The sequence below is a fragment of the Melanaphis sacchari genome, unplaced genomic scaffold (genome assembly GCF_002803265.2).
Source record: "Melanaphis sacchari strain LSU unplaced genomic scaffold, SCAv2.0 Contig0_pilon_pilon, whole genome shotgun sequence".
Lineage (NCBI taxonomy): Eukaryota > Metazoa > Arthropoda > Insecta > Hemiptera > Aphididae > Melanaphis > Melanaphis sacchari.
The window spans coordinates 3,169,415-3,193,579 of record NW_020270366.1 but is presented as its reverse complement, the minus strand read 5'-3'; the positions used below and the strand labels follow the sequence as shown (position 1 = coordinate 3,193,579).

Sequence of the window (24,165 nt, the reverse complement as noted above, 5' to 3'; positions counted from 1 at the left end):
AATACTTTAATATTACAAATATGCTTAATAAATTTTTCAAATTCTCTATTAAATATATCTTCCTAAATTGTGATCTCATCCTTCCTTTGGACCAAATTAAACTCAATTTGCTATTAGTAAATTGTACGTTACAGTGGAATAATTTAATTTTAAAAAACAAAAAATATTGGTATTCAGTGATATTAAATATTTTAGGTTAGTGAAATTTCTTTAAGTAGTGTTGGATCATTTTTCCAGTAATTAATTTTTTAAATATTTTGAAACAATCTCATGGCATTATAGTTTTATTGTCAGTAACAAAGTTAAAATGTTGCCATAACACTTAAGCTACATTAACCAATTTGCATGACTATACTTCTTTTAAGGAAACTGAAACTACACACTAAAAAAAATTGTATTTGTTATCAAAATTACAAATTTGATGTGTATCAACAAATACCTACAGATATTATATACACATTGCTTTTTAGTCAATCATTCATGGGTGGAATGTTAGTCACCGAGCAACTAAACAATTGAGAAATACTGTATACTTAAAATTGGGTAGTATTACACATTTAAAGACAATGAGTTCTAATCATACACAAAAAAACAATATGATCTATATATATAAATATTATATTTAATAAATACTTAGGCAAACTTATTTACATATAACAATATTATGATTTCTATTTTTTACTTGCAAATAGAATACAACTTAATTTTTGCTAATGTTGTTTTAAGGTTCAAGTAGAATAATATTTAAAATTTTTACTAACTATATTATAATAGGTAAATGATTAAAAAGTAAATACTTTAATAATTAGACATACGCTGCAATTTATTACAATTATTAATTTTAATATGTTAAACAACCAATTTAATAATATAAACAATGCTTACCATTACGAAAAGTACTGTTGCACTTTATATTGAATGACATATAACTACAATATGTTCATTTTGATTGGTAATGTAAAAAAATGTTAATTTATTTCAGTCTTTTTGTTTTGAAACAAATTATTTTTTATCGTCAATAATTTACAATATATTAATACACAGTTTTAGGATAAGACATAATAATTTTAAATATTTGGATGTTTTTTACAATAGCATTTAACATGTATAATACAAACTAAAGTTGTCAATCATAAGAAAAAAAACCATCAATACATGTATTTATTTGTAATTTTATTATACTATGTAAAATCCAATAAATATTTAAAGATTCTATTATTTTTATTATTATTTTTTTTTTAATTGTAACACATTTAAAAATATACATTTAATTCTAGTTTCTTAAATATAATAAATATAGTCAAAAAACTTTCAATTAGGAATAATATTGAACTAAAATAATCTAGAAAAATCTTGGAACAATCATCATAATATATTTAAAAAAATAGGACTGCAAAACGACAAAACAATTAAGTTACAAGATACCAATGGTTACATACCTTACTAATAAGTAATAACTTTCAAAAATAATTATGACCCAAGATAAAGCCTATGGTAGTCATTAGCTCCAAATGTTGCATTGCATTTGGGACATTTTCTTTGTCTTGTCTCATAACGAGTACGTAAACAATCCCAACAAAATACATGAAAACATTTAGTTAGTACTGCATCTTTTCGTTTAACTTTACATGATGGACAGGTAAGTGTTTCTTTATATTCTCTAATTTCTTCCATCATAACTTCATCTAATGTACCAGCTTGTTCAATTTTTTTCATACGTTCAGTTTTCCGCCTTAATTGTACTATTTCTTCCTGTAATGTTTACAATAAAATTTAGTTTTATAGTAATAAAGATATCTACAAAATAAATTAGAAATTGTACATGACATTAAAAAATAGACTTTAGTATCCCAATTATGTAACTGTTTTTAAAAATAAAAATAGTACAATTTATTCAAGCTGAAAATAGTTATAACTAGTTTAGTTAAGATCTACATCATCTTGAATAAACAAAAAAAAAAAAAGTAATTGTCTCAATTTTATCAATACAAAATTTTAAATTCAGAATAATTAATTTAACTATGTTGTTTTAATTAGTGTAAATAAATTGATGATCAAATTCAATGATAATATTATCTGAAGCACACATAGGTATTATCTGTTGTTTTAAATTTTAAGCATTTAAAAATTTAATTAAAATTTGAAAATGGTCATGAATTGTTTTAAAATTAAAATATAAAAACAACTGTATAGAATATAAGCTCTAAATAATATTTTTACTCTTACATTTGTCATTTAATAACAATAGTTTAGTTTAATATAAAAGAACCCATGTAGGTAAAACCTCATTTTAATATGACATTTACCTGAAGTCTTTTGGTTTTGTATGCTTCAGCTTCTAAGGCACTGGTTTTTTCTGTTACTACTTGCTGTGCTTCTTTCATTTGTGCATGATATTTATCTTTAAAATTATTAAAAAATATTAAATAAGATATTGTATTATACATTATATATATATTAAATAAAATATTAATTACCAAGATGTAATTTTAAATCTGCAGCAGACTGAGCACTTTCAATTGCTTTTCGTTTGTGCATTTCCATAGCCTGCTGTCTAATTGAACATTCTTTTTCAACTGTTGCTAAAGAATTTTGTAAAATACGCTCTTTTTCTTCTAGTTTTCGAACTACTGTATTTGTCATTTCTACTTGATTTGTTAAAGTTTTAATCTAAATTTTTAATTACAAAATATATTTAATTTATATACATAATCTATAACAAGTTGAAACTAACCAATTCTTTGAGAGTATCAGTTTCTTCACGAGCTAATTTATGTAATTGATTAGATTTTATACGTTCTGTCATTAATTTAAAATTAGCATCATCCTTTTCACGTAATTGCTGAATTAATCTTGAGTTTTGTTCTTGCATATCTTCAAATGCTTGACCTGTTACTTCCATTTCACTAAGCATTGCTTCTTCTTCCTTAAAAAAAAAAATGAATTAATATTTTTCTTTATAATAATATTTAATAATTAAAAATTAAAACCTACTTGTTTATGAGTAGCAACTTGTTTTTGAAGTTGAACAATATGTTCTTCCAATTGTTTAATTTTTCGTAAGGCATCTTCATCAGCTAGTTTCTTGCGTTCTTCACGTTTGCCTTCCTAAAGTAAAAAAAAATGTTTAGTTATATTAACAAAAAAAAAAAAAATTTGAAGTGTTTTACTTGTATTTTTTTTAAGGCTTGTTTTGCTTCTTCAAGTTCTGCTCTAAGTTTTTTTTCAGCTGCCATTAATTGAACCTTGTCTCTTTGATCTTTGCTAACTCCTTTATACATGTCTAATAATAATTTCATTTCTTTTTGATCATTTACAGCTTTTCTGAAATATAAATACATTATTCTAATATATTTGTTGTTAAGTACTAGCTACTTAACTTAATATAGTGAATATACAACAAAAAAAAAATAAAAATAAAAATATTTTATAAAAATAATACAAAAGTAATAATGTTTTAAAAGATTCTACAGGGCAGACAACTTAGTAATAACTTATTTTTTAAAATTATATCATATATTTACTTAAGTTGTGTTTTTAAATCTCTGAGAGCTTCACTTTCCCAATTCCTAATGACATCTTTTTGGTTAACAGTTTTTTGATCTGGAGTAGTAGCTGGACCTGTTGTTGTTTTACTAGGTGTTTGTTGTCCATCTTTTAACTGTTCTTTTTTAACATTTTTGACATCAATTTTTTCATCGACTTGAACATTTTCATCTATTAGCTGAGATATACCCTTAAAAATTAAATAGATATAATAGATATACACAAATTATTTAATTGAATAATTTACTTCTATATCTTCTTCTTTTTTCATGATAACTTGAGATAATGAAAATTCTTCTTTAATATTTTCATTTACTCCACATTCATCTTCTTTACAAGATTCTAATAATCCTTCTTTTGAATCTAGTACAGGGGCTATAATTTGTTGACCTAATTTTAGCTTGATATCTTCTAGTTCTTTTTTTAACTGTAAAAATAAAACATAATTACAGTTTTTAACAAAATACATTTATATACTTTATTCTAAACATAACATGGTGTATTCAAATACTTTATGTAAAATATAACTTAGGAATGATATCTATATTAATATTTAGTAGATAAATATTTTTATATATTTTTACTCATATGTATTCAATTTTTGTTTGACACACTGTGCCATAACACTATTTTTATATTTAATAATTATTATTACATGATGTAAAGGCTAACCATAATGCTATGTATAATTAATTTTTAATATAATTAGAACTAAAGTAAAAAACTCTTAGATTTCACACAATCCTATCACCTTAACGCAATAATTTACCAACCTCTTTAAAAAAACAAGTAGCTAAAAATGCATGATTACTAATTCTAAATAAAATATAAAGCAATAAATGAATTTTTACTTTTGGTACTTCTGCATTGGCATCTTTATATTTACGCTTATATCTATGCAATTCACCCTTGAGCTGATTATTATGGTTTTGTAATGATGATAATAAATGTCTCATTTCTCGATTTATGGGTCCAGTTTGTTCATTAGCAGCCAAATTTTGTTCAAATTCGATACGCAACATTTCATACTCTTTACGTAACTGAGCATTGACATCTTCAGAATTCATCAATTCAGAACGTAATTTCTTTTGAGCTGATAATTCATCACTCTATTAAAATTAAGATTATAATATTATATTTGATTGAGTAAAATACAAAAGACTAAAAATACATTTTTTAACACTAAAAATATTAACTGCATGGTTGTGACTATCACTATTAGATTAATTAAATTTAATTACTATTTTGTCAAAGTAAAGCATATAAATTTAAAATGATTCAATATTTTAGACATAATAACTTACCTCCATCACTTCCATTTGACGTAAATGAGTATTTTTACTGTTTTGAAGTAATCCTGTTGATTCAAGTAGTTGATTTCTCATCAACATAAATTCACTATACAATACAGAAAAATGCGACTGTAAACATTTATATTCTGTTGTTTCAATGATTACACTTTCAGGAAGTTGCCTTAGCTAGGTACATAATCAAAAATTAATTTTTTAATATTTAAATATAATATACAGTAGAGTTTTGATAATCCAGCACCCCAGTAATAATACAGTACTTTTAAAGATGCCAGTTCTAATTATATTTTTTATTTATCATGATACTTGTACATGTTTTTTATATGTTGTCACATTGAGTATATAGGATATATTAAACCTTATTAAACATATACACGACAAATTAGTATTCAACAGACTCAATTTGTAATGTTAACTTTAATATTAGAGTAATGCATATCAAAAGTTATTTGTGTTTATACTTATTTTTTTTTTTTTTTTAAGATATTTCTATTTTTAAGTGAGTTATAGTATGTAAGATGACATAATTTAAAAATGTTCATAATTCAATTAAAAATTGATCTATTGTATAAAATCGATGTAAAAATACGTACTATATCTAAATATTAAGCTTAAGCCAATTCATTTTAAAATTAAAGTCAACACATTAAATTGATTCTTCACCAATTGTAAATTTTAATATATTATATAAATGTAATATGTTGAAATAATATGTGAGTATGTTATTCATTTTCAACAATACTGTTGAAATTTCTTGTTTTATTAATAATTTGTCAGTACTATGGCACCATGGTAGTAATGGATTATCAAGACTACTATACACAAAAATACATACATCCATTTTAAATTTTTCTACTTCCATTAAAGCTTCTCTATGTTGTTGATGTAACTTATCAAGTTCTTGGAGACGGTTATTATTCAACTCTCTAAGTTCTTCATTTTCTTTTTGAAATTCTTCTATCTATTTAAGGGTATATATGTTAAATATATCTCACTTGATTTAAAATTATATTTTATTATTTAAATAATAATTATCTGATTAAGTTAATAGATATGCAGAGCACACAGTTATTCAATTATATAATAATAAAATATGTTTTGTTTAAATTACAAATTATTATTATATATATAAATAATTAATATGTAAGGCTCAGGCTTTATACGTTAGTAAATTATTTTGATAAGTTTCATTATAAAATCTATTTTATTAAACTATAATTTAATAATATTGGTACCTAATCCAAAATTTATTGTTTGTTGTATAGTTTTGAATTAATTTAATTACATAGAACTATTTCTTTACAAGTTGGAGGGTTTTTTTTATATAATATAGGACAGCAAAAATTTAAAATTATGTTATTATACAACATACCTTTTGTAATGAAACGCTTGATTGTGCAATTGATGTATCTGGTTTTGAAATAACTCTGTCATCAATTTGAATTGCCTCCATTCCTTTCAACTTATCTCTTGCTTCTGCTAAATGTGTTTCTAGTTTATAATTTCGTTCAAGAATTTTTTGGTATTCATATTGCAATTCTTCAATCTGATTTCGCATTTCAGCAACTTCAGTTTCTTTGCAGTTTACATTGTCTTGTAAGCCTGCCAACTAAAATAATACCAAAGTGGACATAAATCTTATGTAAACTAAAGCTTAAATCCATTATTTTTTAAAACTAAATTAACAAAATATTGTATATAATTTATAATCAAAGTTATCACCTTTAACGACATTGTATGATACTTTTTATGTAAAGAGGTGTTTAAAGTTTGCAATTTCTGATTCTCAGCTTGAAGTTCACTATTTGCTTGGCGAATTGTTTCGTCCATACTAGGAGCTTCATCTATTAAGATTAATATTTATTTAATTTTTGGTTATATCAAAAAATGTAAATTTAAATATGTTTCCTTATAATAAAATTATTATTGTCAATAACTAATAATGTTGTTAAGTGCAATAAAACAATAATGATAATTATTGTAACATTTTAAATAATATCAACCATTTATTTTTCAAAATTGTTCTAGAAAATAACCAAAGCAACACTATACACGGGGATAAGTCCTATATTTACCTATGGCTGTGACGCATGAACAACCATCAGAAGAATCAAAAGAAGGTTGAAGACTTTTAAAAATAGAATTTGGAGGACAAAAAGTGGACCAATTTATGATAATGAAAAGACTATTTGGAGAAGAAAATTTAACATAGAACTAAAAGAAGAGTTGGGAATTGCGTCAGTTATTAGCTTTATAAGGAGACAAAAGATCCAATGGCCGAACACATGATATAAGTATAGCAGATTTAAATTGGAAACCAACAGAAAAAATACCTCAAAAGCAGATTAGGTTAGGTAAAAGATGGTTGGATACTGTGGAAAACCTTGATAAATTGAGAGTACAAGAATGGAGAAAATAAGTTCAGAATTGAAAGAAATGTAGGTAGATTGTGATGGTGGCCAAAACTGTCAGTGCTATATGTCAGAAGATGAAGAATAATTGTAATATTTTAGTAATTAAAAATTATTAGTTTAATTTGTTAAATTCATATAATTCTTACCTCCTTCAAACTCTCCTTTTAGAGCAAGTGTAATTTTTTCATTTCTTTGCATAAGTCTATCAAAAGCTTGAATAACTTTTGCTACAGCACGTTTTGACACCTGTACTCGATTAGCTAATTTTTCATCCAATTCTTCCTTATCCCATGTTGATAACTGTACTAAAAATGAAGTCGTAGCTTCACTTTCATCTAAAAATTTAGTTATGTAATAAATTTATTACGTATTTTAAATAAAAATTATTACACAGTAAAATAAAATTACTTTTGCTCTCTAATTCATCAGCAGTTTCAGCATCAAACCTTTGTAACAGCACACGAATATCTTCATTTAATTGATTCCAATAACGATTTACAACATTTAAAACAGAATCATCTTGTGTCTGTCGTTTTTCTAACTGTTCTATTCTATTTCTTAATTCTGTTTCCAGCCTATTTCGTTGTTCTAATCTCTAAAAATTAAAATTATGAATACAATTATTTTTTTTTAGTCTATTTATGATTATAAATTATATTTTTAAAATATTATACTAACCTGAGCTAATTTTTTGTTTTGGTATTGTAGAACTTTCATATCTAAATCTTCCATAGTAGAAATAGGGCCAAGTCTAACAGGCTCAAACTGAACTTTTTTCATTGGTGGTTCTTCAGAGCCCCCTTCATCATTGTTTCTTTTTGACATTTTAAATGTTGTACAGTCTTGTTTAATATATAATTTCTAAAAAAATTTTATTTTATTTAACTTTTTATGCATTTAATTATTATTAAATGTCAATTTATAATAAATTAATATAATAGACCACTAAATTATAACATTTATTTTAACGGTTTTTTTTTTTTAATAATTTAGACATACTTGACTATTTATACAGAGTAAAGACTGACCACATTTAAAATTTATCCTTAATTTCATTTTAGTACATAGTGAATCACAGACATGATATTTTAAATTATACTACAGTATTATTTTTACTATTATTTATTTGATTTATACATAATTTATATAACTTTTTTTTGATGATACATTGAATGAATAATATTTTTAATTTTACTATACTTCTTTTGTAAAGTACTAACAATACATTATTTTACCTATCGTTTGATGATCAAGATTTAAACTAAAATTATAACATTCTGAATATTTGTTAGTATTTTCACACATCAAAATGAGAAAATTGAAAAAAATAATTTCTTAGAAGTATTAAAAAGTCCATATTTGATTTCTTTTCAATAAGTAGTACAACACAGTATTTTTCATTCATACTATCCAAAAACTGTTCATAAAGTTAATAAAATTAAAAAATTAAAAATCTTTATAAATAGGTTTTTAAAAACAATTTTAGCATCTTTTCATGTCTATATTTAAATTGACAATATTTATAATTCAATGACAATAATAATTTATAATGTTTGTAGTTATTCATAAAATTTAAAAGGAGTATATCATTTAAAATATCTTTGTGTCATTTTTATTTTATAAATTATATTATAAGTACTATCATGTTTAAGAGAACATTAGCTCACTACTCATTAATTATGTGTAGTAATTATTTATTTAACTTAAAACAAGCAATAAATATTATACATTATTTTTTCGAATAAATACTTATATTACAACTATAATTATTGTAATTATCAGAGTTAATACTTTATGATAGAATGGTAGTAGATTGATATGTTTTCATAAAGACAACATAAGTCAGAAACTCAAAAATTATTGATAATAGTACATTTATCACAAAAACCTATTATTTTATATTAATGAATTGAACATATAATCAATAAAAAATTTTAGGTAGTATAGTTTTAGAATTATATTATTCATAATTAATTTACAGTGTTAATGTTGGAAAGAAATTCATTAGCATTTGTTATACTTAAAAACTTGTTCTTCGTTAAATTCAAAATAATATTAAATATTGGATGTAATTATATTGCCTATTATTATTATTATTTATTTTTAAATGAGTACTATAACAAATTATCTTCAATGAAAATTAAATAATTTGATATAAATAAATAATTGAGTTACAGCAGAATCATTATGGAATAATATGAACAATTCATTGTAGTTCGTATTCATTAAGGGAACTCTAAAGGCTAAATTCAAGAATAAAATAACTCACTGAAAATCTTTAAATGCATAATTTGTTAGTATGTTATAGTTTTGTCTCTCACGTATAGTACCTAGTTCTATCAATTTTTATTTATTACAATATTATGTTATAGTAGTGCTGAACATCAAATATGAATTAATTAATTTTTTTTTTTTTAAACATTATAAAATGAGTAAAATATAAAAGTTAAATACATACCAGTATTCCAATACATTATGAATAAATTTTGAAAAATGAAAATTATAAATTTGTTAAGTACAATAATTCCAATTATTAATTTATAAACGTTGTCGGCTGTAGTTGTTGATACTCTACATCTTGCAATTGTTTGTGTTCTGAATATTATGATAATTATTTTTTAATAGTTATTAAATAAGCCGCAAGAGAGCGTTAGTATGCGGTACCGTGGAATTATGTTATCTCCTTATCAATACAAACACACAATAAAAGAAATTCATGATACAAGCCCTAAAAAGTAGAGTATTTAATATTTTTATATTAGTAATTTGGAAGTTGACGTTATTACTTGTTATTGTCGAGCAGAGTACAATATTCATATTAATTGTTTGAATGATTAAATATGAAACATGTTTTTTTTTTTTTACTGTGTAAGTTATTTACCAAAGTATGTTATAAGTATTATCTATATTGTACGGAAATATATTTTAAATAAATATTTAATCCACCCTATTTTCATATTGCTTTGATATTATTCAATTTATACAGTTAAATAGCTATTTTTTTGTTATGAGTTATTGTATGCTTATGCATTAGCTATGCATTTATATATATTTGTATTAAACAACTTTAATATTGAATCAAAATTTTTTATTTTTAGAAATCAAAGGAACTTCTAATCTTTGTTGATTTGTTTTATGGAAAAAGATGATAGAACCTGAAAAATGGCAAGATGTACAATTACGTGTCCATGTTGTTGGCGATTCAAGTTTAGCGCTGAAGAAATGGAACAACGATATAGAAGTAAAGAGATTGATAAACTTATAGACAAAGATAAACACCTGTTGCGTCGACAAGTAAAGTTACTATTGTTGGGAGCTGGTGAGAGCGGTAAATCAACATTTCTCAAGCAAATGCGAATTATTCACGGTATACATTTTGAACCTGAACTTGTCATTGAATACCAGCATATAATCTATCAAAATATATTAAGAGGTAATAATAATTTTCAATATAAATTTTATAAAATTATTTATTTTAAATTTTTATTTTAAATAGGTATGAAAGTATTAGCAGATGCTAGACAAAAGTTGGGTATACCATGGGAAAATCCTGATAATAATAAAAATGCTGAATTTATTTTGAATTTCGACAATCGCACCACTTTGGATACACGATTATTCCAATCATATGTTCCATCAATGTACTGTTTGTGGAAAGATGCTGCTATTAAAAGGGCATTTGAACGAAGGAGAGAGTTTCAACTTAGTGACTCAGTTCAATATTTTCTTGATAATATAGAAAATATTGCTCGAAGTGTAAGTCATTTTTATCAGTGAACTTAGTTTATAATATTAATTTAATAAATTTATATTTTATTACTTTAGGACTATTTACCAACGAATAAAGATATTTTACATGCTAGACGAGCTACTAAAGGCATTTATGAATTTACTATTCCAATAAATAATATTCCATTTCGATTTGTTGATGTTGGCGGACAAAGATCCCAAAGACAGAAATGGTTTCAATGTTTTGATTCTGTCACATCAATATTATTTCTAGTATCCTCTTCTGAATTTGATCAAGTTCTTGTCGAAGACAGGTATGTTTTATATTGATTTGAAAATGATAAAATACAGTAATTTTGTTAAATAGTACAGGATTTTGTTAGGGTTACTTAAAATCAACTTAAAAATGTCTAATACTGTTAAAACCATTAATATTTTGATATAAATTACTTTCCAACTCTATGCTATAATATATATTAAATTTTTAACTCATGGATTGAATTAGTATAAAAAAAAAATAATTATTTTAGTATAATTATCTTTAAAAAAAAAAAAAAAAATAAAGTAAATATTTAAATTCTATGTACAATAAATACAATAAGTAATCATAATGGATAAATCGAATGGAAACTATTTAAAAAGAATCTCTTCTTATATAGTATAACCTAAATAAAAAATAGGCAAGTGGGTAATATTTTGCTGTATGGTAGATGTTTAATGGCCACTGTAATAAATGTATTAAATTTGAATTCAATGATTTATCATTGTGTACAAAAAATCATTTTGAACCAATAAAACTAAGAATTTTTTTTTTTATATTGTTATTAAGTATGATAATTTATTTTACCTTCAGTAATACAGCAAGTTAAAAAATGTTTTGCCAAAAATATTGCATTATTAAATATCATTGCGTACATAAAATATAATAATATATATAAACAATTTAGGTCCTCATGAATAATGTTTTTTAAGTATAACAAAATAATTAATACTGTTATTCATGCTTTTAACACATAATTTTGTCCATATTTGAACTTAAAATATCTATAAAAAGAATTATGCTTATATATTTTTTTTTTTTTTTTGGTTTCAATATGAATTAATTAAGATCCTTGTATTGTGTTTTCAAGCTTTAAATATAAAAATTGTACATTTTATAAATTTTCAACTACAAAAAGCTTTGTAAATTTTCATGATATTGTTATGTTTTGGACTTCAGATGCTTATAAAAATAATTTGTACCTATGTATTTCAAATATTTTTCTAAATCTGTTAGAATAACTTATGTGGGATCTTATATACATTTTTAATAGCAATTATAAAAAACTAAAAAAATTGAAAATTTTGAAAGTCTGTGAATTAGAGTATAAATATATTGAAAATTTTATGATGTATAAAAATTAATCTTTTAAATATTTGTTGAAAATTGCAAGTATTTACAATTCTTTGGTTTTAAGTTACATCTAAAAATAAAATCAATTTGCATAAATTTTTATCTGCTTAACCATTTACCCTGTTAAAATTAGTTATAATTAAAAAAATGTCTGGTACACAATAAAATATTTCTTAAATGGAATAAAAAATCTAAATATTTGAAGATATTATTTTAAATGTTTTAAAAAAAAAAATTGGACTAGAATTTTTATAAAAGCATTATTAAAAGACAAAAGGTGTACCATACTTAGTAAATTTTCTCATAAATAAAATATACACACGTAAACATCAAATATTGAGCCATTAATTTACTCAATACCTGGTATAAAATTTCCATATTAAAAAAAAAAAAAAAAAAAAAAAAAAAGAAATTGTTTAAATTAAAATAATTACTTGTATTTTTGTTATTGTGCGAGTATTAAAATCACCATATCTTGTTTCCATCTTACTAATGTACAACATACCAAATTTACATTCAGCAGAATTCATGTTGTTAGCTTTAATATTAGTTACCTATTATCAAACATAGTGGTAAGCATATAGTCTAGGACATCTCTTAAGGTTTTATTAATATCACAATTTTTTAAGTGAGTTATGAGCATCTTAAGTTGTAACATTTTACATAACTATAACTAACTTTATATATCAATAAATGCTTACGAGATGATCAAGATAATATTTTTTACCTTTAATTTCAATATTTAAATTTAATCTAATATTAAGGCAACACATAAATTTAGTACTTGATTAATTTTAGATATTTGAATGTATTATTTATAATTTTTGATTAAGTTTTTAATCATTAAAATTTTTAAAACAATTACTACTTATCATTCTAAATAGTTATTATTTTAATAATTATAATAGGAACAAAAAAAATTATTCTTCTTGTTTTTTTGCAAATCTAAATATTTTTTTTAACCTTATAATCATTTTTACTAAAATTTGAAGTGTTTTAAAAAATATATTTCTTCCACCAAATACATCATAAATTACATGAAAACTATCTACTTAACTTTTTTTTTTTTCTAGAAAAACAAATAGATTAGAAGAATCAAAAGACATATTTGATTCTATTGTAAATAATGTAATATTTCGACGAGTTTCCATAATTCTTTTTATGAACAAAACTGATTTATTGGCTGACAAATTAGAAAGAAGAGAAACAAATATAAAGCATTATTTTCCACATTTTGCAGGTAATTTTTATTCATGATAAGGTATACAAAATAATGATTTTAAATATATTAAATACTGTTGTTTTATTAACACAATTAATTTTATAATAAATGTTTATTTATATTTAATTATTTTCAAGCTTGCCCATTATTATTTGTTATAAAAATGTGTAAATTTCATTTTTTTCAAAATATAAATTGTTTCTATCATTTATTTAAATAAATACAAAGTTTAACTATAAATATTATTTACATGTTTTTTTTAGGAGATCCACATAGTTTGCCTGATGTACAATCATTTTTATTGGATTTCTTTCGTCAAGCAAAACGAGATCCCAGAAAATCATTGTTTCATCATTTTACAACTGCTGTAGACACAGAAAACATTAAAGTTGTATTTAATGCTGTTAAAGATACAATTTTACATAGAAACTTGGAATCATTAATGCTTCAATAACTTTTCAAGTTTATACAGGTATTTGTTAAATGTTTATATGGTTATATTCATTGTAAAAAATCTATAAACTTTTTTTTTGTAATATATTTTTTTTTAAATTTTATCATGAATCTTTCATTGTATCTCAACTTACAGTTCTTCTATATAAGGTACATTCTGTTATCTATTCCTAAATATTAAATCAAATTTAGTAACTATTTACACTTAATATGCTAGATATCCAAAAATAAAATAAAAGCAAACAAATTATGCCATTATCATTGTTATAACTTAATAAGATAATAATGTTTGATCTAAATTTCAACTTAAACTATTATTTTTTAATCTCAATTCTTATGCATATTTATTCTCAAACGAAAAATTCTCATTAATGAAACATTATCTTTATTATTGTTTATATGTTAAACAAAATTATTTAAATGCATTTATTATTTAACTATGTATAATATTACTGTTGTTTTAAGCAAAATTTTTAAATTTATATTTTTATTTTTGTACAAAATTATTACTGATATATTTATATATATATTTGATTAATAATAGATTAGATATTATTTTTATTTTTATTTTTATTTCTATTATTGATTAGTTATTTATCATTCAAGCATTAATTTATTAGTTAATATAGAAAGAATATTTTGTTCTATGCACTATTTTATATATATACATTTTGATTTGTATATTAAATGTAATTCACTAAAGTTAACTTTATATTTATTGAAATTATCAACTGTTTTTGTTGACCTTAAAAATGTTTAGAATCAACAATGAACAAGACTTGTGATTTTTTTACAATTTGTTTTTTTTTTTAAATATTTTTTTAGTTTTTTTTTTTTAAGATGGATTGATAATGTTTAAGATATTTAAAACAAAATATATAATAATATTGTTATTAAAATAATATTTTTATTAAAATGTGTAGGTGCAATTATAAATTAAAATAACAATTAATATTATTTCAGATAAATACTGGTAACAAAATTTAACAATTATAAATCACATTTTTGTATGCTATTTTAACAAAATTTACCAATATAATACAATATTAGTGAATGATCCGGCTCATAGATTTTGGTAATATGTTGCATACATTTAATAGTTAAAAAAAATATATATTGATTAGTTATAAAAAACTATCTTTTATCAAGTGCCTGTATTTGTTGATCAACTGAAGTTGAAGTGTCTTCTGACGCAATCCAATTATAATTATCACCAGTAACAACAACAAATAACTGATTGTCATTTAAATGAAGTTGATTCCTGAAATAATTACAAAGATCTTCTTCCTGCAAACAAGTTTATTAATTTATGGTAGTAATAATTATAAATAAAACATAATGAAGCTATGACATACATTTCCAATTTGTGATGGTTTAGGTAATTTTGAATCTAGATTGTAATAAATTCCATTAATATTTTTGATAGATATCCAATGTCTCCGTTTTAATGGTAACCATAAAAATCCTAAACGACACTCACTGGGTATATTCATAACAAAACCAAATATTTTATCCAATTTCAACATTTTTGGGTCCCTAATATATAAAATATTACTTAAAATTTACATTTTACTAAAAAAAGAATGTTTTCTACATTTCATTTATAAAATAAAGACAAGCATAAAATAAATAATCTATCATTAATTATTTTGTATCAATAAATGTATATACTATTATATACTTTATCTTTAGGTAAACAATAATTAATAATGATAATAATAATTATTATTACTATTATTATTTATTTCAGTAAAAATATATGAAGTAATTAATTTGGATATTATAGACTATAAAATATTTACGAAAACTAACAGAATTTATTGTAAATATATTAAAATTAGATTATTTGAGCTGAATATATAATTATTAGAATCAATATTATTTTATTAAGTACAAAATTTAATAGAACCAACACTATTTCTTTAATAAATAACTTTTTATCAAACCATAATATAATATGACAGATATTATTATTTGTAATAAGCAAATACTAGACTAGTGCTAACAAAAATTCAATGTCAGAAGTACAAAATAAATAAAAATATAATTATTCTAACCTATATACTGTTGGATACATTACTTTTAAAAAGTTATAAAATTAAATCACTTTTATATTATACATATTTTGAATTATTTTAATATTTCCTAACATTATTTGTTCATTTAATAAGTAGGATTTTACAAATAGTGTTACCTTAATTTATAAACAAAAATAAATTTACAATTAAAAAATATAATTATTAGAAATCTACTTTTTTTTTCTTTTATTGTTTGTATTTATATTCATCAAATAATTCTTCAAAAATAGTGATAAGTTAAAAACGATATGGCCTTAAGTAAGTAATTGATTATTATTAACCATACATCAAAATTACAGAACATATGAAAATAATTGTAGGTACCTATATTATAAGTTGTAGCATATTTTTATGATACTAACTTTCTTTTATCAAACCAAAAGGCACTATAGCCTTTGTTTTGTAATGCAGCAATCAAAACGTTGACATCATAGTTACCAATACCTAAAATTGAACGATGTGGATTTATATAGTTGTTGGGCGACAGTGAAAGACATATAGCATCGAGTTCCATTTGCTTGAATGCCTCTTTTGATTGAAACAAATTGTTGAGAGCGTGTAATGCACATAATTCCCTGGACTTAATACATAAAATAAACATGTATAAGTGAAGTTGTATTCAATAACATAGTTTTCTCTTTATTACTTGTTTCTCATGATAAATAGGAGTAGATTCTGGTAACATGATTCATTTAGTCTGTTATAGATACTTGATGAAGTTTTTCAAATAATTTTGATTCAATTATAAAAAGAAATTGTAATTACGAACTAAAACGAAACTTCGTAAGCTTAAAAAATAATTATGGTTAATTTATTAATAAAAAAATGCTTAAATTATACATGTTGATTGTTGTTATTTGTTTACATAAATATAAATATAAAATGTTGTTAAAATATGTAATTATCTGTGTGGTATCTATAGCCGTGGCAGTAAAATGTAAATACTTAATATAGAGATATAAATTGTAATAAAAAAATCATGGTCGTTGTGATAAGTGATAAGTAATACAAGTCATTCGTATCATCGGATAATATTTATAACTTAATATTGTTCTTATTGTTCTATTATATAGGTAAGTTATAGGTAGTCAGTTGTAAATTTAATTAAGATATAAAATCTAAATTCTTGGATATATTAATAGTTTTTATAATTATACATTTTTTTTTCTTTTATTGAATTTGTAGTTTTTTTTTTTTTACATATTTTTACCATAGGTAAGTTTTCCACTAACATTAAGAATATTGATGTTAAAAACACTAAATTATAGCTTAGAACGCTTATATTAATGACGTAAATACGGAAATGCAAGAAATGCGGCTATATTAGGGCCGCAAGGGTATAGTGGCCCACTGGCCCGCCGGATTACTATCAGGGGCGTAGTAAAGCCATTTTTTAGGGGGGGGAATTAAGTCAATTTGGCCGACTGACTATTAAAAAAAAAAAAAAAAATGTGCATACGTGTATAAAATATGTTTTATTATTTATTTTTTTATTTTACAATATTGTCAGTGTTCTTACTTAAATATTAAAAGTTAAAACTGTTTAACTTATTTATAGTACCTATATTAAAATTGAGTTTTAGAAGATAATTTTACAACAAATAAAGCAATCAATATTAAAAGTTATTAAATACAAATTTTTCTTTTTTTTTAAATTGACCATTGTTCAGCAATAATATCTATCTTAATATCGTCTATTATGTCTTTTTCCGAGGAAAGGCCGACTGTCGTAAGTTTAGGGGGGGCAAGATGCCCCCCTGCCACTTTTTTAGTTTCACCACTGGTTATTGTGACAATGCCCAGTGGCCTGGCTTGATTATGCCTATGAGAAATGGCTTACGAAAATAATTAATATTTTATTATTTTTGGTCAACTGTAGAAATAATGATAACAAATTAATGGTGTACACCACAATTTAAAATATTTTAGTAGGTACGTGGCCTGAATAACAAATAGTAAATACGCGATAACTCGATTTCTTACGTAATTACGTCGTCTTATTATAATATTATAAAGATAAGCCAGTAAACTACACAATATATAAATTGTTATTTAGACGGGTTATAATAATATATCGTTATTACAGATTAACAAAATATTTAAACAAAATAACAAAATATACGACTATGATTGTGAATAACGTAATAGGCTTGCATTTTTATTTAATAATACCAAATATCAAATACCACAGTTTTTAATTGTATAATCTAAATACGGAATGAATCCAAAAAAATTGTCATTGTAAAATATTATTTATTAAATTTCCTGTGACAAGAAGCTAAAATGTTTTATAAAATTTATGTAAATTGTTATAGTGATGTATTTGAGTAAACCAAATAATACTTGTGTACCATTATGAGATTACTGAGGAGTTTTTTGGTTCATATACTTGATAAAATGGTCAAATATTTTTATGGTTGATACTATTTTATAATAGAAGCTAGAAAGAATGTAAAATGAGAATGATAATTGATAATACATTGATAATAGCGTGTTTATCAATATGTAGGCCAAATAAATTATTGTCTCATACTTTTCCCAATCAAAAAAATGGTCAGCGCACATCTACAAATAAGACAAGAAATGGTGATAAATTAAATTTGAAAAAAATTTATGTGGCCTAAAAATACTTAATTCTCTAGTAAGAATTGTGAGTTACTCTGTCCCTAATTAGGGGAAAGGCTGTGATGCTGTTTTTATTTGTCATTAAAAAAAAATATTTATGTTTAAATTTAAAAATTATTATAATTCATTTTAATATAAGGTAGGTATTTATATTTTATAACCTACGAATAGCTTTTGATTATTTGAATCAATGATAATTTACATGTTTATAAAAACGAACAATTAACAATTTTTTTTTAGAAACCAATACGTAATTTTGTGGTTCTACGCTCCCCAACCAGTATAAAGTATATAAACTGGCCATCTTTCATCGCAGTAAAAGAACGATTTTTTGACATTTTAAAGGTAAGGACCAAATAACCTTTATGTTATTGTTTCAAACTTACAACCCAGTCACTAGTTTTAATTGTATAATATGCTTTTAACTTATTCTACCTCTAGCTTAAGTTTTTACGAAATAATTTCCCCAGTTAATTAGTTCTAAAATGTTACATGTTGTATATTTATATTTGAATAATCAAGCACTTGTACTAAAATAAAGGTTAAAATGTATGTTTATTGAAATATTTTTTCAATGACTAATATAAGTTGTATGATTTAAAATTAAATATAGAAAACTATAATCAAGGCCTAAAATTAATTACCTTTATAGTTACAGGATAAGTTAAGAAGAGAATCAGTAAAAGTAAAAATTTTTATGTAATAAAGTATTTAACATGTAGAATGACTTAATTTACAAAATTAATTTTAATTATATTTTAGTTTAGATACCTACATGGAATTCAATTATGGGGTTTAGCAAAGTTCTCTAGTACTATACTACTATAACTCTTCAAGCATTTCAATCAATATGTTTGTGTCGGCCGCCTACGCACGAGTTAGTTCTCGGGTGGTTTACTGGTTTACAGGTGAAATACGAATTGTTTTAATAAACTTTAATTCTAATAAGAAAACCAGGTTAAAATTAAATTTTTAAACTATATAGTCGAATTACACGAATTATATTATACGGTAAAACCTGACTAATATGGAAACAACTAGGACCAGATATAATTTTTAAATTTAATACAGGTTGTAAAATTTATTTTATATTTATATACTAAATATTATTGCATTATACCTATTTTTTAATATAATTGAGATTTTTATGAAAATTGAAAAAAAGTGAGCAAATAAGTGCTTCTTTGCTCTATATTAAACGATGCTAAGTGCTGACGATGAGTGGGACACAATATAATGTGTTAAATTTGAATTAAATTATAAAGGTACCGTTGTAAACGAAAAATGATTTTTTGAGGAGACGGTTTGTTAACTTATATTAATTCACGGTATGATTTTTAATATTATGATAGTTACTCGTATTTATTTTACTATTAATATTATGGTATGTTGATTCGTATAAAAATAAATACAGTTATTATTTATTATTTATGGGTACATGTATCTAATGTCATAAACATTTTAACTTAAAACTGTGACGTATGTGATTTTCTGGTAAAATTTATTTTTGCTATAGATTGAAATACTAGTGAAGAATATTATATTAAATTTATAAATGTTTGAAATAAAAAAAAAATTTTCTTATGAGTTTCTAATTACAAAATAATTTATACATTTTTGAAATTTTGTATTTAATTTTAAAGTTTAAACGTTTATAAAAATAACCGTGACTATACATTTTCGATATTTTGTAATTATTAAATGAACAACCTCCCATTAAAATTTCAACAATTTTTACTCAGCAACATATATTTTATTGATACTTATGTATAGAAAAACTAAAAAAAATTATAATTTAATTTTTCTATTAATAGCTCAAAAATAGTCATATTATTTTAAAAATTTTATTATGCGTAAGAATCATTAGTATAACCATTCTGCAGAAATTTAAAATATCCAAAATTATTCATATTTTAGTTATACTAAAAAAACAAGTTTATCAATAACATAGTATTCCTATTTTCTTTTAATTTTTTGTTTGTTTTTCTGATTATTTTGAAAAATACTAGGAATTTTTTACTTCGGTTTCTTTAATGTATGAACTACATTCAATATCCTATCCAAAACTGTCTTCGAAGTTGAAAATTGAACTTTTTTCTAATAATTACTTATCTACGTATGTAAAAAACACACATCATTGTAAACTCAATTAATTTATCGCTTCACTTAAAATCTAAAATTATTATTATACCTATACCTAATATTTCTAAATGTTATTACATACTCCTCCAATGTTTTTCGTTTTCTTATATAATTTGCTCTTTTAAATTATACAATTCTAGAATTTTATATTTATTTTGATAGTTAAGCATAAGCTTATCATTTATAAATTATTTTTTATATCATTTTTTTGGTCTACTACCTATATCTTGTAATTGATATTTTTCATAAATTTTTATGAGATCAATCTGATCATATGAAGCTCAAACTTCAGGTTGTGCTAAACCAACGCAACTAAAAACAATCGAAGTTTTCCAATGAAATTTCTTCCATATAGCCATGTCTGTCTCCTGAAGGTATGTTTCAAATAACACCCTTCACAAAGACTTATATATTGAATCAGTTGAAAATTCAGTTAAAACTTGCTTTAAAAAGTGCCACTTATAATTAATTTATGATTTTATTATTCAAATCCTTTAGTCAAAAAACAGACACAGCATCAACTTCTGACAACCCCTTTCGCCGTCTTAAAAGACGTTGGTGTCGTGATTTTTCAGTTTGAAACATCGTCATGTATTCGGTTTTTAGTTGAATCTTGCCAAAAGGGTTTTATCACTGAATAGCTTCCCTACTTACAGTGTCTAGGTCTATTTATCATTGATTTTTTAACCTATTTTGCTTATTGTAATTTTGTTTTTAATGTATAGATTAGGTTATTTTTATGTAAAAATGAATAAGAATCCAAACATTAAAGCGTTACACATCTACACGGGCCACACAGGCTACACAGCTACATAATACAGTCACATTTATGAAATACTATAGTATCTTACATATTAATTTTACGTTGTGTATTCTTAACACAAAGCGGTATTGTTTTCAATATTAGAGATGATTTCATGATATTTGTTTGTTATCTCTCCATCACCAAGTCATATAATATTTCATCACTTTTCCATTAGGTGACCGTTTGTTGTACTATATTTTTTATATACATAGTAATAAAAAACTTTCAAATAATTATAATTCACCTACTTAAAATTATTTGTGTTTTAGCTTACGTCGGTTAGGTTAATTTTTCAATGTATTTATTATTTTTAAATGAGATAATTATTACTGACTTTAAAATTAATAATATCAACAATCTATTCTAATAACTTACAAGACAGTGATAAATGATGATAATGTTTTTTATATTTTTATGTTTGATACTTTGTTAATACTTAAATCTAAAGAATTTCTGTAGTATAAAAAACAACAAAAATTAATAAATTAGAAATGAGAAATGTAATTTAGTATGTCATATTTAAACAGAGATAATGAATAAGTATGTGAACTGTAAGTCTTCATCTTTCAGAGGACTATATTTAAAACTTTAACACCACGGGGCACTATGAAACATTGTCCTTTTTTTTAAGGGGTGAATGTAGGGTTGCTATAATTAATTTTATTTAAACCAAGGTAAAAACTTTTTTTGAAAAAAATTTTACCACTTCACTACAGTTGATAACATATCCTATTTGTTCATATCTAAAATACCATACACAAATAATTCGTGATCATCTTTAAGTTTATAAAGTAAAAATTAACTCAATGTTTTAATTTTCATAGTAACTGGCTTAATTATCGATTTAGCGATAAGTGATAATAACAATTATTGTTGTTATGGAACGTTGGAACGGGAAAACAATGTATACGAGTACATGTACGTATTCGTCAATAATAATCATAATAAAGTCGAAAAAAAAACTGAAAATAGACTTTGTTAGTCAATTAAGTAATTTATTTATTTATTTTATAATTTATTAAAATAATATTGTTTTTTTTTTTTTTTTTTAAGAAATTAAAAAAATGTATGAATTTATTTCATAGACAAAATTATATTTTTAAAAGCATAGATGAGTCGTATTGATTTATCTAAGAAGCTAAATATAATAAATACTCATGGTTTTAGGGTAAACAAAAGCATGAACATGCATTAAAAAAAAAAATAATAATAATGGTTTTCATGTTTTTATGAAAAGTTCAAAACATTTGAATTTATAATTTGTTAGAAGCATATAATGACACTTTGGTATTAAAGTATCTACGTGTATATTTAAAAGTAGGTTAACGGTCACATAACTTCTGGACATATCAGTCTTAATTATAATAATATAATTTTAGGTACTATTCATAGTATTCATACATGTATTTAATTTCATACCACTTAGAATAACAATAATAAATAAATATGTATATTATATAATTAATTTTTAAATTTTCACCTAAAAATCAAAAATACAATACATACGAAAAATTTAAATTGCGTTATTTTATATTTAAACATAAAAAACTCAAATAAATTTATCACCCTTTAAGTTCGACTTCTGGGAAAGGTGAAATTCCCAACCTTAGCCACCTCTTAAATACGGATGGACCCAATGTCAACGCAATATTTTTATTCTCTATCTAAACCATGCACAACAGTTTAAAAGCATTAAAGCTAAATCGTTTTTTTAAGTTTTTTATGGTTTTTGAGTAATTTATATGTTTATACACGATACACATATTATAAAAACATATAGAGTAATATTTTAAGGATTTGATATATCGATTTTTCATTTTATTTGTTTTTTATTCATACCATTCATACATTAGACTTTAAAAATAACAAATAAATTAAAATTGTATTACAATTTTTATATTTTTAAAAAAATGTTTAGAATAAAAATTTATCAAACCCTCGAAAATATTATTTTCTATAATTATTGTTATACAAGTGCAACATAAAATATTACTTGAAATCTATAAAAGTAAAATCGATTTCGCGTAACCTTATCTTCAATAACCTAAGCTTCTTAAGCACTGTTACGAGTATTCGCTAATATTTCACAACTTTAATTATAACTGGTACTGTGTCACGATGATGCATGGATTACTTACTACCTATATACACTATTATAATCTTAAAAACAATCTCTATGATTGGCTTATATAATAATTAATATAAATAAAGTATTGAATATTATAAGATTAATTCTGAAGACTTTGTTGAATATTTAAATTAATTTTTGAAAATCTAAGACAATATTGTTCTGTAATTATTGTTGTATTATATACAATATTGAATATGCTTATATATAAATAACGTAAAATAACCAAATCTCCTTTCCTGTATGTTGTGTTAGATTAAGAAGATTTAAAGATAATAATTATAAAATTGAATCTTCTTAGACTTAAAAAAATTATTTGT

The 24,165-nt window shown here is 23.0% G+C and overlaps 3 protein-coding genes across 3 annotated transcripts; 1 reads left to right on the top strand and 2 right to left on the bottom strand.

Moving 5' to 3' along the window:
- Window positions 1–1,396: 1,396 nt before the first annotated feature.
- On the bottom strand, window positions 1,397–9,841 carry LOC112604178 (E3 ubiquitin-protein ligase Bre1). The gene is made up of 17 exons (XM_025353132.1): window positions 9,729–9,841; window positions 7,949–8,131; window positions 7,679–7,865; window positions 7,417–7,605; window positions 6,579–6,700; window positions 6,229–6,465; window positions 5,692–5,817; window positions 4,851–5,024; window positions 4,398–4,655; window positions 3,794–3,973; window positions 3,525–3,736; window positions 3,171–3,324; window positions 2,995–3,108; window positions 2,735–2,926; window positions 2,478–2,670; window positions 2,307–2,401; window positions 1,397–1,752 (listed from the first exon to the last, which is right to left on the bottom strand). Exons 2-17 carry the CDS (start codon window positions 8,093–8,095, stop codon window positions 1,471–1,473), a joined length of 2,862 nt encoding a protein of 953 aa, XP_025208917.1. The 5' UTR covers window positions 8,096–8,131; window positions 9,729–9,841; the 3' UTR covers window positions 1,397–1,470.
- Window positions 9,842–10,009: 168 nt separating this feature from the next.
- Window positions 10,010–14,292, top strand: LOC112604257 (guanine nucleotide-binding protein subunit alpha homolog). Its single transcript, XM_025353254.1, has 6 exons — window positions 10,010–10,138; window positions 10,369–10,703; window positions 10,767–11,026; window positions 11,096–11,313; window positions 13,466–13,632; window positions 13,878–14,292. Exons 2-6 carry the CDS (start codon window positions 10,433–10,435, stop codon window positions 14,066–14,068), a joined length of 1,107 nt encoding a protein of 368 aa, XP_025209039.1. The 5' UTR covers window positions 10,010–10,138; window positions 10,369–10,432; the 3' UTR covers window positions 14,069–14,292.
- Window positions 14,293–15,044: 752 nt separating this feature from the next.
- Window positions 15,045–17,023, bottom strand: LOC112604346 (josephin-2). The gene is made up of 4 exons (XM_025353368.1): window positions 16,792–17,023; window positions 16,508–16,725; window positions 15,423–15,603; window positions 15,045–15,354 (listed from the first exon to the last, which is right to left on the bottom strand). The coding sequence occupies exons 1-4, from the start codon at window positions 16,828–16,830 to the stop codon at window positions 15,202–15,204; spliced, it is 591 nt and encodes a 196-aa protein (XP_025209153.1). The 5' UTR covers window positions 16,831–17,023; the 3' UTR covers window positions 15,045–15,201.
- Between the last annotated feature and the right edge of the window lie 7,142 nt (window positions 17,024–24,165).

What these genes read in the sequence shown, in the direction of transcription:
- LOC112604178 (XM_025353132.1), bottom strand. Translation starts at nt 8,095, where the DNA reads ATGTCAAAAAGAAACAATGATGAAGGGGGCTCTGAAGAACCACCAATG. An exon ending in AAAACAAAAAATTAGCTCAG is followed by an intron (nt 7,866 to 7,948) that starts GTTAGTATAATA and finishes TTTAATTTTTAG; the next exon opens with AGATTAGAACAACGAAATAG. An exon ending in AAGTTGCTACTCATAAACAA is followed by an intron (nt 2,927 to 2,994) that starts GTAGGTTTTAAT and finishes TTTTTTTTTAAG; the next exon opens with GAAGAAGAAGCAATGCTTAG.
- LOC112604257 (XM_025353254.1), top strand. Translation starts at nt 10,433, where the DNA reads ATGGCAAGATGTACAATTACGTGTCCATGTTGTTGGCGATTCAAGTTT. An exon ending in CTATCAAAATATATTAAGAG is followed by an intron (nt 10,704 to 10,766) that starts GTAATAATAATT and finishes TATTTTAAATAG; the next exon opens with GTATGAAAGTATTAGCAGAT. An exon ending in CAAGTTCTTGTCGAAGACAG is followed by an intron (nt 11,314 to 13,465) that starts GTATGTTTTATA and finishes TTTTTTTTCTAG; the next exon opens with AAAAACAAATAGATTAGAAG.
- LOC112604346 (XM_025353368.1), bottom strand. Translation starts at nt 16,830, where the DNA reads ATGTTACCAGAATCTACTCCTATTTATCATGAGAAACAA. An exon ending in TTTTGGTTTGATAAAAGAAA is followed by an intron (nt 15,604 to 16,507) that starts GTTAGTATCATA and finishes TTTATATATTAG; the next exon opens with GGACCCAAAAATGTTGAAAT. An exon ending in AACCATCACAAATTGGAAAT is followed by an intron (nt 15,355 to 15,422) that starts GTATGTCATAGC and finishes ACTTGTTTGCAG; the next exon opens with GAAGAAGATCTTTGTAATTA.